The sequence below is a fragment of the Chrysochloris asiatica genome, unplaced genomic scaffold, assembly GCF_000296735.1.
Source record: "Chrysochloris asiatica unplaced genomic scaffold, ChrAsi1.0 scaffold00056, whole genome shotgun sequence".
Classification (NCBI taxonomy): Eukaryota; Metazoa; Chordata; class Mammalia; order Afrosoricida; family Chrysochloridae; genus Chrysochloris; species Chrysochloris asiatica.
The window spans coordinates 10518140-10531252 of NW_006408574.1; the positions used below are offsets into that span (position 1 = coordinate 10518140).

At 50.4% G+C, this 13113-nt stretch overlaps 1 protein-coding gene and 1 pseudogene across 1 annotated transcript in view; one reads left to right on the plus strand and one right to left on the minus strand.

The window, feature by feature from the left end:
* RCL1 (RNA terminal phosphate cyclase-like 1) overlaps positions 1 to 12134 on the plus strand; it is a 44181-nt gene extending 32047 nt beyond the window's left edge. The window contains exons 8-9 of the mRNA XM_006863752.1: positions 1728 to 1831; positions 11984 to 12134. Coding sequence (XP_006863814.1) covers positions 1728 to 1831; positions 11984 to 12134 — 255 coding nt within the window. The remainder of the gene's footprint in view (positions 1 to 1727; positions 1832 to 11983) is intronic.
* Positions 7785 to 8781, minus strand: LOC102816226 (annotated as a pseudogene).
* Positions 12135 to 13113: the final 979 nt, after the last annotated feature.

Here is a 13113-nt window from a genome sequence, read left to right on the forward strand (position 1 = left end):
CTGTGTCACTCCCAAACTAGCCCCTAGGCCTGTCTGTGGTTAGAGGAGTCCTTGTGTAGCGCTGTACGCTAGGTCAGCAGTTCAGACCCAGCAGGCCCGCCTTGGAACCCTCTGTAGGGATGCTTTGTATCTGAACTAGTTCAGCCGCACTTACATTAAGAAGAACGCCTGTGGGGCCATCCCGCTCTCTCACATGGGGCCCCTGCGAGTTCGGAGTTCTCATAGACCCCACAACAGCAGCATGGCCCTGCTGTCTCATGGTTGTCCCCTCTGCGTTTGTCAGATTAATTATGTGACAGACTAGGTGTGTCGCTAACTCTTGGTGACAGCTGGACATTTCTTAGAACTTGTGTTCGTTCGCTTGGTTCTCTTGTGCTGCCACAGGTGGGTGGCCTTAAGGAACAGAAATGGATGTCCTCACAGTTGAGACCAACAGTTAGCCTTGTCTCTCCGCCTCGGAGGAAGCGCCTTGTCTCCAGCTTCTGCTTCTGGTTCCTTGGGTCTCTCCAGGACTTGGCCTCAGTCTTGCCCCATGTCTCTAGCTTGTTAGTGGGTTCCCCATATCTCAGATACCCTGCTCTCATCCTGCCTCATCACATAGCAGAGGCAGCCATTCCCAATCACAGGCATGTTACTGAGTGAGTACTACAAGTTGGTTCACCCTGTAGGGTTTTGGGACATTGCCGACCTTGTAGCTAGTAGTCCAGTGCTTGTCCTACAGTCTTACTAGGACTCCTCTAACCACAGGCATGTTGCTGCTAAGTGCTGTTGTCGGATCCAACTCATAGTGTAGGGTTCCTGAGGAGCAGCTGGTGGGTTTGAACTGCTGACCTTGTGGGTCACAGTCCAGTTGTGATCCTACAGCGCCACACCAGGAGGTTAGGTAAGAACACATATTGGGGGGAACACAGTTGGAGTCTGTAACTGAGATGATGGGTTTGGGGCTCTTGCTTCACTCCCACTGCCTATGCGTCAGTAAGCGTGAACACCTGTTTGAGCGGTTCACAATGACAGTTGCTTTGATTAAGTACACCCCTGAAGGAGTTTATATGAAGTGCGGTGACTCCATAGGGTAAGCACTGGACTGTGAATCACAAGGTCAGCAGTTCAAGCCACAGCAGCTCTGTGGGAGAACGATGAGGATTTCTGCTCCCACGCAGTTGCTGTGAGTCAGAACCAACTCAGCGTGGAAGAACAACAAAATAGTTGATAGGAGGTTTAGTCTTTTTTTATATATAAATTTTTCGGCGGTGAAAATCTGCATAATTCAACATAAACCATCTCAACAATTTCTCCATGTACAATTTGGTAATGTTGATTACGTTCTTAGCTTGTTAGAACCATTCTATGCTGTCTTTCCAAGTCATCCCACCGTAGTCACATAACTTTTGTGCCCCCTAAGCAAGCTTTCCTTTGCCTTCCCTGACTCCAGGGAACCACCGATAATCTGTGGTTTCATATACTTGCTTATTTCATGTAAATAAGGCCCTTACAGTCGGTTTCCTTTGGTGACTGGCTGGTTTGGCTGCGGTCAGAGGTTCATCCACATTGTGGTGTGTGCTCTCTCTGGCCGAGCCGTACTGTCCCGTTTGCCCCCACAGCCCCAGCCCTTCCGTTTTATCCCTGTGAACATCTTGTGCTGTGTTGTGCCTCCTTTGCTCTCCTTTGTTGGCTTTCTGTCTTCTAGTTTGCACAAGGATTGATCATTGGCATGTTTGTGTTTGCAGGGCGGCTGTGTGGACTCGACCAACCAGAGCCTGGCCCTGCTGCTGATGACCCTGGGGCAGCAGGACGTGTCCAAAGTTCTCCTGGGACCGCTCTCCCCCTACACGTAGGTGCTTTTCTTTCAACCTCCTCATTCTGGCCAGTTCAATTTTCTAATAACACAAAATGTCTGCAGCTCTCCTCCCATAAAGAGGCCAGAGCTTGGGGCTCAGCCTGGTTGGGGGGTCCTGTGCCCAAGGACTCGCCTGCCTTTCTTTGCTATTGTTTTCATCCTTCTGTCATCATTCACATGTGGATAAAGCTGTGTGATCTGTCGTGTGTGTTTCTCCTCTCACACACACTCAAGAGTTCATTTCCACTTCACAGTGAATTCCTGGTATGTGATATCGCCCTGGTATCTGATATTCCTGGTATGTGATATCTTGGATTTTTCTGTTTTTTGTTTTTTTTTTTGTCTCTGTCCTTCCCAGCAGTCTCATTTGCTCATTTGCTGTGGTCAAAAGGGTCACAAACTGATGGTGTTTGAATTGGCTGGGACAGATAAAGGGAGAGGCGATGTTTAGAGTAATGTTACTGGACCAGGGGGGCTGTAGAGGGGGGCTTAGAACCCTGACTGCCAAGGGGCTCACAGGCAGACTTTCTTCCCTAAAGAGCAGCTGGCCCGAAGACTAGGATTATCAGCAGCACAGTGAAAGAAGTAGTCCCAGTAGTAAGAGAGGTGCCCGACAACGGCCAATCTGAGCGTTCATGTACCCGTGCACTGATCATGCGCACACACGCAGACACTTGGTGATCGCCGTAGCTCTGCCTGCAGGAGGGAAGCGGGTGGGCCTTGTTGGGAAGGACGTGCCGCTGGAGGTGAGAGTGAACTGCCCTTTTTCGGTTATCATGGTACCGCTGCTGTATGTCTGAGAGGTACAGTACTGTGATAACTGAAGAATGATGGTGCCATCACGTTGGGGACAGGCCAGGGCTGCGAGAGGCACCCTGCGGGCGCAGAGACCAAGACTGGGCATGAGATCTTGGGGCTGTGGTGGGACAGGGACACATGAGACAGAATGCATTCTATTGGGGTAGAGCGGGGAGATAGCAGCCATAAACATGCCTGTAGGAGAGAAGAAGGCAAGGCTGGGAGCTCAGGGTCCTGAGTGTGAAGATTTACTCCCCCAAGGACTGTGGCCAGCACACAGCGTAAGGCTTGTCTGAAAATGCGTGTGGTGGCGGGCACAGGGTTTGGCAGAACGCCTTGTGTAAAATGGAATGTATAATTTTATTTTTCCTTGCCTTTTTGTTTTTCGGAGACTTTTTTTTTTCCATTCTGGCACCAGGGCAACTTCTTTGGAGATGGGTCAGGAATGACTGGACATCTTCTAAAAGTGCCCGTGACCTGCACACGCCCCATCGTCACCAGATATGAGCGGCTGTGTCTTTGCTTCCAAAGACCCGCCTCCCCTGGAAGAATGTGGTGGCCGCGTCTGAACAGGGCTCTGAAGAGCAGGCCCAATTGCGCAGTGATGGGTTTAGGATGTGGGATGGGGAGCGATACGGCAGCACAAGAAGGAGGGTAGCTTTGAGAGCTGCTGTTGAGTCAGCCCTGGACTCGTGCTCGCCCCGTGCACAGTGGAAGAGCATGTGGCCCCGTCCTTTGCCATCCCCAGGGCTGGTTGCAGATCAGACCATTGGGCTCCATGAGGTTTTCACAGCCTGATTTTCAGAGGTAGATCACCAGACTTTTCTTCCTAATCTGTCTTACTGTGGAAGGACCACTGAAATCCGTTCAGTAGCCTAGTAACACACAAAGATGACATGTTTTGTGCATGAGGTGAATTAGCTGGGAATTGAACCTAGATCTCCTGCATCGGAGGTGCGAATTCTACCACTGAGCCCACCACAGGGAGGGACCACAGGGTCTATTTTCAAGAAAGCCAAATCTTTTGGGACTTTTTTGCCATTGGTCATTGCAGAGGTCCCCAGCAGCCCAGCGTGGTGAAGAGGGGAGGTGGGAAGGAACCCTTGAGGCAACGTCAGCCTTGTGTTCGTGTGGGTAGCAGAGGGCAGGCCAGGGACAATCTGCAGTCACCTCATTGGGTTCATGAGCTTTAGAGACCAAACATGGACCTTTTCTTCCATGTGGGGCTCAAGTCAGTCCCTGCTCTGGGACACTCTGGTTTTCTAAAGAGAACCTGAAGCAAGCCTTCTTTGCTTTCGGACCGTGTTTCTTCTGGCAGCTTACACCAGCTTTGATTTGTATAAATTGCTTTGTAAATGTGTATAGGAAACTGGAGTTGAAGGGGGCTATTTCTCCGGTCAGTGTGGCGGTGTTCAGGCCCTCGTGTTCCTCTCTGAGAAGCCCTGCGGTGATTATAACTTTTTCAAGGTGCCCACATCCAAACCGTGCTGGCAACCCCATGTGCTTGGGTAGAACTGAGCTCTGTGGGGCTTTCTTGTCTGCTGGGCAAAGACTAAGTGTTCACCGAAACGTTGGCGGTTCAAAGCCATGCAGCTGCTCTGAAAGAAAAGGTCATGTGATCTATCAGGCCTTGTAAAGACAACAGCTTAGAAAGCCGCTGGGCCAGCTCTCTTCTGTGAACCAGGGTTGCCATGAGTCGGAATTGATGCCACAGCACCAAAGACCACCACATTCCTGCCTATTCCCCGCTTTCCCACCTCAGACATCTGCTCTGGCTGGTGTTCTGGGCTACGGGAAAAGGTGAGTCGTGTGAGAGAATGTCTTCAGGAAGGACAGATTGTTTTCCTGCAAAATAGAATCGCATTGGTGAGATGCATTCAGGTAACAAGCTGGCAGGTAGAGTCAGAGACAATTTCTCTCAAATTTGCTGAGTTTTACGTGGTTTACATTTGATGGCTCTGCTTCTACGTTTCCCCCTAAAAAAACTTCGTTTTACAGTTTGTTGTTGTTATTAGCTGCCTCCCCCTGGGCACAACGACAGGAAACTGTTCGGTCTTGCGCCATCCCTGACCAGCTGCCTTCTAGGGTCTCCCCCTACTGGTGTTCAGAAACAGCTCTCCAGGCCTTTCCTCTTCGTGTCCCTTAGTCTTGAGCTCCGTTGAAACCCGTTCAGCTTCCAGCAGCACGCTCACCTCCTCTGAGAGTTGCGTGAGAATGCGCATGAGGCGCACTGGCTGGAAATGAACCGGGGTCCCCTGCTACCACCAAGCCACAACTGCGCCCTCCAGTGTGTAGCTTACGGAGGATTTGTATTTTATATAAAAGTAGGATGAACAGCAAGAAAAGTAAGACCATCAGTCATCTCGGCAATTAGAAGTGGTTAGGCCAGTGCTCAGGCCTTCGATCTGGATGCGAGCCTTGGTCCTCGCACAGGGCCGCTGTGAGACCTCGGACAAGCTCGTGGGCATCTTCAAGCCTGGTCTCACCTGTGGGACTAGATGGATGACGGGCGCTCAAGTCATCGGCTTGTGACGACGTGAGTGAGGATTCCTGAGGGTGGGTACTGGGGACTCTGAGCAGTGCACCCATCAGTGGACCCCTCCAGATGCCCCCACCCTGCCATTATGGGGAGTCCCTGTCCTCTGCTCAGGTCTCTTTAAAGATTAGAAGTCCCAGAACACATAGGCTGGGTGGTCTTAAGCCTTGACGTCAGTTGTAAATTATCTGTTCATCGCTCCATGGGTGCTATAAAGGGTTAACTCCCCCTTGGCTGGTCGGTGTTGATGTCCACCCACCTCCTCGGCTGCTTGGCGTTTACGTCCACCCATATAGGTGCCTTGAAAGAAAGGACTAGTGACCTGCTTCCCCCAAATCAGTCTTGAAACCTCTTAGGGAGCAGTTCTACGCTGACACACACGCGATCATCATGAGTTCAAGTCCGTTCCCACAGCACTTGTGATCTATAAATCACTGCTCACTGACCAACTGTTTTCAGTCACACTCCTTAAACTCACACATCTTAATTTCCCATGAATTCTGGAAGGTAGGGGTTGCCTGTGCGCTAGGTGTTGTTCGAAGTGCTCCGTCACAAACAGGAGGTGGTTTAATTTGTGTGATCACCCTCTGAGAGCAGTCAAGACTCAGACCATTATCAGCTCCATTTCACAGGTGAGGCGATGGTTTCCGGGCCTGCGGGGCTCTGCACCTCTGGGCTCTCACGGAAAAGCCAAGCTCCTATCCTCACTGCAGACGCTGTGCACCTTCCATACCTCACCTGTCCAGGAGCATCCTTGTACCTGATTCTGCAATAAGATGATCTCCTAACTTTAGCTGGAAGTTGTGTATCTTCGAGGACCTCTTGCCACCACTCATGGGAGGCTCTTGGCTCTCAGTGTGAATCTCTGCCACTGCTGCCCGTGTTGGGCTTAGCGGAGTCCATTGCTTACCAACTCTTTGCCACTCCCCCCATGTCGGAGCTGGACGGAAACCTTGACTGGTGCAGACATTATCAATGTTGTTGTTAAGTGCCCTTGAGTCGATTCCAACTCATAGCAACCATGCATAGGGTTTCTGAAGAGCGGCTGGTGGGTTTGAACCGCCAACCTTGGGATTCGCAGTCAAGTGCTGAGCCTGTAGTGCTGCACCAGGAGTCCAGTGCAATTGAATATACTCAGTTCCTAACCGAAAGATTGGCGGTTCGAGTCCACGCAGAGGTGTCTCTGAAAGAAGGCCTAGCGGTCCACTATCAAAAGCCCCATGGAGCACGATCTATGCTGACACACGTGGGGTTGTTGTGAGATCAAAGTGGTGACACTTGATTTGGTTCTAAATGCTGAGAAGCCTCGTCACCTTGGTTCCTCTTTGAACCTGAGAATTTATTTGACGTGTTGTGTAATCAAGTGGGAACACTACGAGGGGGCTTCAAAAGCTTGTGGGAAAATGCCATATTCCATTTCTCCACAGATGTTTGAAGCCCCCGCCCACTCCTCAGCTGAAAAAGAGGTCATTGACCTGCAGGCGATGAGCACCTGGGGACACACCAGGACTAGGGCCCAGGACCCCAGCCATGCAACCCGCCTGGTTCCACCTTGGGCTGTGTCTGTAGCCCTCAAGCCCCAAACCAGTCCAGCCTGCTGCTGTTGAGTTGATTGGACCAATGGCAACTGCCATTGCTTTCTCCCAAGGAGCGGCTGGTAGGTTTAACCTGCTGGCCTCCTGATTAGCATTGGAGTGCTTGAACTACAACCGTTTATAGCTGAATTTTAAAACTTCACTCTTGGAGCAGAGATCACCTGTTGGGTGTTTGAAAACGCAGGTAAAGCAACACAGTATATTTCAGAGCTGCTTTGTGATAACTGGAGACCCTGGTTGTCCCAGAGATTAAGGACTGAGCTAATAATCAAAATATTGGAGCTTCAAGGTGCCTAGAAAGAAAGACCTGGTGATCACAAAGAGGCCATTGAAAACCCTGGAGCACAGTGCCACCATGACACACATGGGATTCTTTCCACAGCAACTGGCTCTAACTGGGGATTATTTCTCAGCCTCTGAGCATATTTTTTCCCCCAGTATTCAAATGTGATTGTTTTTATTTTCTTTTTAAGAAAAAAAAAGAAGGAAAAAACCCCCCAAAATCCTAGAAAGATATAGAGATATTTCCTTGCAAGCAAAATGGAGAGAGACATATTGTTGCTATGATTATTTGGCCACAGACATGTTCCATCCACAAAATGGATTGGTGGCTTCAGAAATGCAGTGTTGTGTATGGACGGTGCAGACTGGCTCAAACATTCTGTACAGAGTGGATGGAACCACTGCAGATCTCAACCCCACCAGCAGCAGAATGCCCCCTTGTGACCCTGGTAAGCATCAGGGCCTGCTCCAAGGCTGTGAGACCCGCAGACGCTCTTTGCCACAACGCAGACACCTGGGCCGAGTCCACTGGTGAGGGTGGTCGATTCCAGCTGCGCCCAGCACAAAACATGTGCATCTTCTAACCAATTTTAGTTGTTTTTTATAAATATGGGTATATCAGTTGCAGGCACTTGAAATGCCTTTGGCTAGAATAACCCAACATTGCAAGACAAAGTATTCACAGTGCCCAGGCCCAGGCCGGGTTCAGCAGGTAATGATTGTAGTTCTTTCTCTCTCAGAAATACAGATGGGAGGCATAGGCTTCAGCCAGAGCCACCTTCTCAGGACAAAATTCTGAATTGCTCTGAAGTAATTTGCTTGGTTTGCCTTTGATAACGGCGTAACAAAACATGGTATGACCGTCACGAAGAGGAAGTAGCTGGTATGCGTGAGGTGCAGGTTTATGAGGAAACAGTTGTCATCTGAAGCCATGGCCCCCCCCTTGTAACACCAGAATGGGTAGTAGTCTTGAGCATATTTTGTATTGGCGTCTCTGGCTATGGTGAAGATCTTGTACCAGAGTGTGGCATTGCTATACGTGTCTGGGGACACAGTCCAGTGGCTATATGGTGACAGAGAACATGCCGAGGGCAGTGGTGAGGGTCATTGCAGGCTGTGAACACCACCTGCTCACTGTGCCCATGGAGAGTGTCATCGGCAGCATGGAGGTGATGTTGAGCTCCGCGTGAGCCTCCCTGCCTGAGAATCCGATCTGATGTCCTGAGATGGTCAGATCCACGTGGGTGACATTGTGAGAGTACTCTCAGAAAGGTGGGAGAGGGTCCAGGGTCAGGGAGCTAGTCGTCCAGGGCCTGGGGATGCTGGGTGGACGCCTGGGCCTGCCCGCTGCGTACTGTGCCCTCTGAAGCGGTGCTGTCGTTGGTAAGGTGCTTCAGTGTCTCATTCTCCGATAGACACAAGTCCAAGTCATTGAAGCATAGCCCTCTGCCATCTCTGGTGACACTTGATCTTGATTTTAAAGTAGCACAGGGTCCGGAAAGTGATCACCGTGGTGCTGACACTGACATGAAGACCACCAGCTCCAGCTTCTCCAGGGGGTGGATGGTGAACACTATTCCCATCGGCTTCACTCTGCCTGGCGGTGCAGGGTGGGCCTGGCCTGCTCGGTACCTTGCTCCGTGCCACGCTGGGCTCAAGGTGACTAGAGGCCAGCTGGGCTTGCTGGGGTCCGGCAGCAGTTGTTTCCTGGTAGAAAACGTCAAAGCTGCCATGACCTCCAACTCCAGACAACTGAGGGCCCTCTGAGCATTTTTGCTTTTCAGTATCCTGGCTTAAAGGTGTGGGGCTGGAGGAAATCCAGTGGGCCCCTGTCTCTCTTGCATCCGTTCTCAGCCCCGCTGAAGGATTTGGCAGAACGTTCTGTAAAGAGTGACTCTTGCAAAGGCTACAGATCTGCAGCCTACACACTCGCTTCTGTGTCTCCCACCCTCCTCTGAGAGCCCAGGGGTGCCCCCTAGGAACCCTGCCAGCGGGGAGGGTGCCTGGGGCTTCAGCACAGTTGAGTAATTCACAGCAGAGTGGGCTGGGCCTGGGGAGCGGCACCCACAGCCTCCAGATGAGGACTGTTCATCTGCCTAGCACAGGCTGGCCGAGTTGTGGGGCTAGGGTGGAGACCAAACCAAACAAACTTTCGGTGGGTTAGTGAAGTGGGGAAGCCAGCAGGGGGAGAGCTGGCCTCCTTTAATCGTGAAGAGTTGCGAGAGGATTTCTCTAGTGACGCCAGATTCCCAAGTTCTGCTCGGTGCCTCTTTCCAAGTGCCGAATAGTGTTCCAAAAGGAGGAGCTGGGGATTCTGGTAGGAACGAAGGCACCGTAGGTTCTGTGGTAGACCCCGCCCCTTCCGTGTGGGAGAACCTGGGTTTCATTTCCAGCGAGGGCCCTCCTGTCCGTGCGGGTGTGTGTGTGTTGTGCTGATACTGGCAGGTTTCAGCAGTGCTTCCAGACAACTGGAAATCAGCTAGTGGAAGCCTTAAGAATCATGATGCTTAGCAACTTATTGATCGTGGAGGTGGTGCAGGACCAACATGGGTTATGAGTTGGGGACCAAGCATAGTGTGGGCGTCAGTGATAGATCAGGACATTGCCCTCGAGAAACATGAAATCTTAGGAGGGAGGGGGCTGTTGTGAAAACAGTTGCACAGAAGAATCTAGTTAGGTGTCCTGAGCAGAGCTGGGAAGGTTCTGGAAGTCCAGAGGGGAGTTAGCTAGGAAGGCAAGGGGGTGGGGGATGGGGATACCATTTTAAAGGTGGAGGAGCAAGAGGTGGCCAGTGCATCTGTGAGCCCGCCTGCATGCCTTCAACACGGGGCCACCACCATCGCTCAGGCTGGTTCTGCGTACCGAGGGCAGAGGGACCAGCCCAGATGGAACAGGCTTTGTGCTCAGCATGTGCGGCATGGGGATGGGAACCAAGGGTAGAGCTGACCTTTCTATTTTGCACCTGCTTGTATGTGGCTTTAAAGAGTTTTATTGACGTGGAATCCACACCCCACACATTGTACTCACTTAAAGTGTTCCGTTCAGTGGTTTATTATTATCATTATTAGAGTTACTGACTTGTGCAACCACAACCACTATGCTCTAAACTTAGATTTTCATTACCCCAGAAAGAAACCCTGTGCTTATTAGCAGTCGCTCCCAGTTCATTCCTCCCGGTCTCCATCCCTGGGCAACCACTAAGCCACTTTCGGTCTCTTCAACAGATGTGTCCTCGTGTCAGTGGAATTGTGGATTTTGTGCATCTTCTATTTAGCACAATGACTGGGGGGAGGTTCATCCATGTTGAAGCATGAATCTGAGCTTCATTGCTTTTAATTTCCGATGCTATTCAATAAAATAGAAATGATGCTGAAAAACAAAAAATATTCCGTAAAAGACATGGGTGTGGCGCTGTGGGCTAATGCGTTAGACTGCAGAGTCATTTGAACTGTAAGGTTGGTGGTTCAGGCTCACCAACTGCTCCTTGGAAACCCTATACAGGGTCGCGCTATGGGTCGGCATCGACTCCATGGCACTTCACAACAACAACAAAGAGTGACTAATACCACCTTTTAAATACTTGCCAGGATGGCTGCTTGGCTGTTTCCACTGTAAGCCGCTGTGGATAGTGCTGCTGCCAACAGTCATGCCTGTGTTTTGTGTGAACCTGTATTTTCATTTCTCTAAACCTGCGAGTGGAGCCCTGCTGTGGCGCTGTAGGATCAGCACTGACCTGCTAGCCACAAGATTAGCAGTTCAAACCCATCCAGCTGCTGCTCGGAAACCCTATACAGGGTGCCTGTGAGTCAGAACTGATTTAACAACACTTAACAATAACAACAACAACCTAGGAGTAGATGATTGGGTCATATGCTGAGTCTGTATTTAGCATCTTGAGAAACTGTCGGCCCATTTTACCTTGACACCAGCATGTAGTAAGGTTCGGATTCCTCCCTCTCTTCAGCCACACGCCACATGTTGCAGCCATCCTATTGGGTGTGAAGTGGTGTCTCTGGGGAGTTTGGTTTTGTTTCCCTAATGACTGCTCTCAGGAGGGGCCAGTTCCTGGAGAAGGACATCATGCTTGGTCCAGTGGAGAAGGATGCTCCTCAGCCAGACGGATTGGTACAGCAGCTGCAACAATGGGCTCGAAGTAGCACCGCTTGTGAGAATGACGCAGAATCGGGCAGCTGCTGAGCACAGGGTTGCTCTGAGAAGGAAGTGCCATTGAGTTGGTTTTGACTCATAGCGACCCTGCATAGGGTTTCCAGGGAGCGGCTGGTGAGATTGAACCACTGACCTTTCGGTTCACACCGACCTTGCAGTCCAGGGCTTACCTACAGGGCCAGACCAGGAGTCCTGTAAAGTTTTACAGCCTCGGCGTCCCTATACTGAGTGGATAGTCCCTAACAAGAACAACCATCCGACAGTAAATGATAGAGAATAGTTTACCACAGGCTCCCTTAGTGTGTCTTTAATAGTAGGCTTTTTGGTCTTTGTTTTTTTGATTTTACTAATTCACATCTTTCCTTTTAGAAAAATCTGAAGCCACTGATTGTATTTTCTCAATTAATTTGCTGGTTTGGGTATAATTTTTTTACATATATGTGTATATGTTGTTAAGTGCCATCGAGTCGATTCTGACCCATATCGACCTTGTATAGAGTTTCCAAGGAGCGGCTGGTGAGCTTGAACCTCTGACCTTGCAGTTGAAACCAACTTTGCAGTCCAGCGCATTAACCCACAGCGCCACCCCAGGACTCTAGCAGGGTGTAAATAACTACTGTTTGGTCAGGGTTGCTGCGTGGTAGCAAATTTCCCTCGTTGCTATGGGTGTGGGAAATGAACAGCTTGGGTTTGGGGTAGGAGTAGGACCGGGAGGGGAGTTTTTTCAAAAACACAAATTCCGTTTTTCACTTCCTCTTTCTCTTTTAGGATAGAATTTTTGCGACATCTGAAGAGCTTTTTCCAGATTATGTTTAAAATTGAAACCAAACCGTGTGGGGACGAGCTTAAGGGTGGGGATAAAGTGCTGATGACCTGTGTGGGTATTGGCTTCTCCAACCTTAGCAAGACCCTCAAGTGACACCGTTACCTGTGAGACCTCACGCCTGCACACAGAGCCACAACGGCCAGGACACCAAAGGGACCAGGTCCAGGTGCTTCCATCAGGGGACAGGACAGCCTCTTCGCGAGGACTCCTTAGTCTCCATTAAAACCAGGACGCCAGTGGTTGCCAACCCTTCCCTCAGCAGCACTGGGGAGAGAGTGTCAGGACACATGCTGAGACCTGCAGTAATGTTTCCTCAGCCCCACATCCTGGACTTTTTCCAAACCTGTCGTGTGTCTCCCTGATTTTCCTCAAGGGTTGATGGGTGTGAGCTCTGGTTTCTGTTGTTAGGATTAAAGGAAATCCCTGGAAGCATTTTGTCGGAAGTGCAGTGCTGTGCAAATGTCACACTGATGGTGTTGAGTGTCATGGAGTCGGTCCCAACTCACAGCGACCGTTTACCAGAGCGGCTGGTGGGTTTGAACTGTGGACCCTGCATTCCAGTAATTACCCTACAGCACAACATTAGGACTCAACCAGATTGGTATACTATACTACTTTATCCCTTAGGGGGTCAGATACTATGTCCAGCGAGTTGATTGTGTGTGTGTGTGTGTGTGTGTATGAGAGAGAGAGAGTGGGGAAGGGGGCGGGTGTTGCGCGGGCATCCAGCTGATGTGAACACAGATGCTGTAGATTTTCTTATTTCATTCTCACAATGTCCTATGATTCAGATTTTCTTTTCTTTACAAGAAAATGAACTTGAAAATACTTTGAATTTTTATGAAGAGCTGAGTATTACAGGGTCAGGGTGTGGGGTTCTCACGAGTGGTGAGCTAATCATTCAGTTACCCTCTCTGCCATGGCTGCTGACAGACAGCCAGCGGCCTGAATTTCCAGCTGTGTCTGACCTCCATCCCCACCCCTGAATCTCTAGGTCAGTGTGCAGGGGCCCCAGGTAACACCACACACATGGCAGGCCAGTGTCACAACCATGGAACAAGTGGTCTTGAAG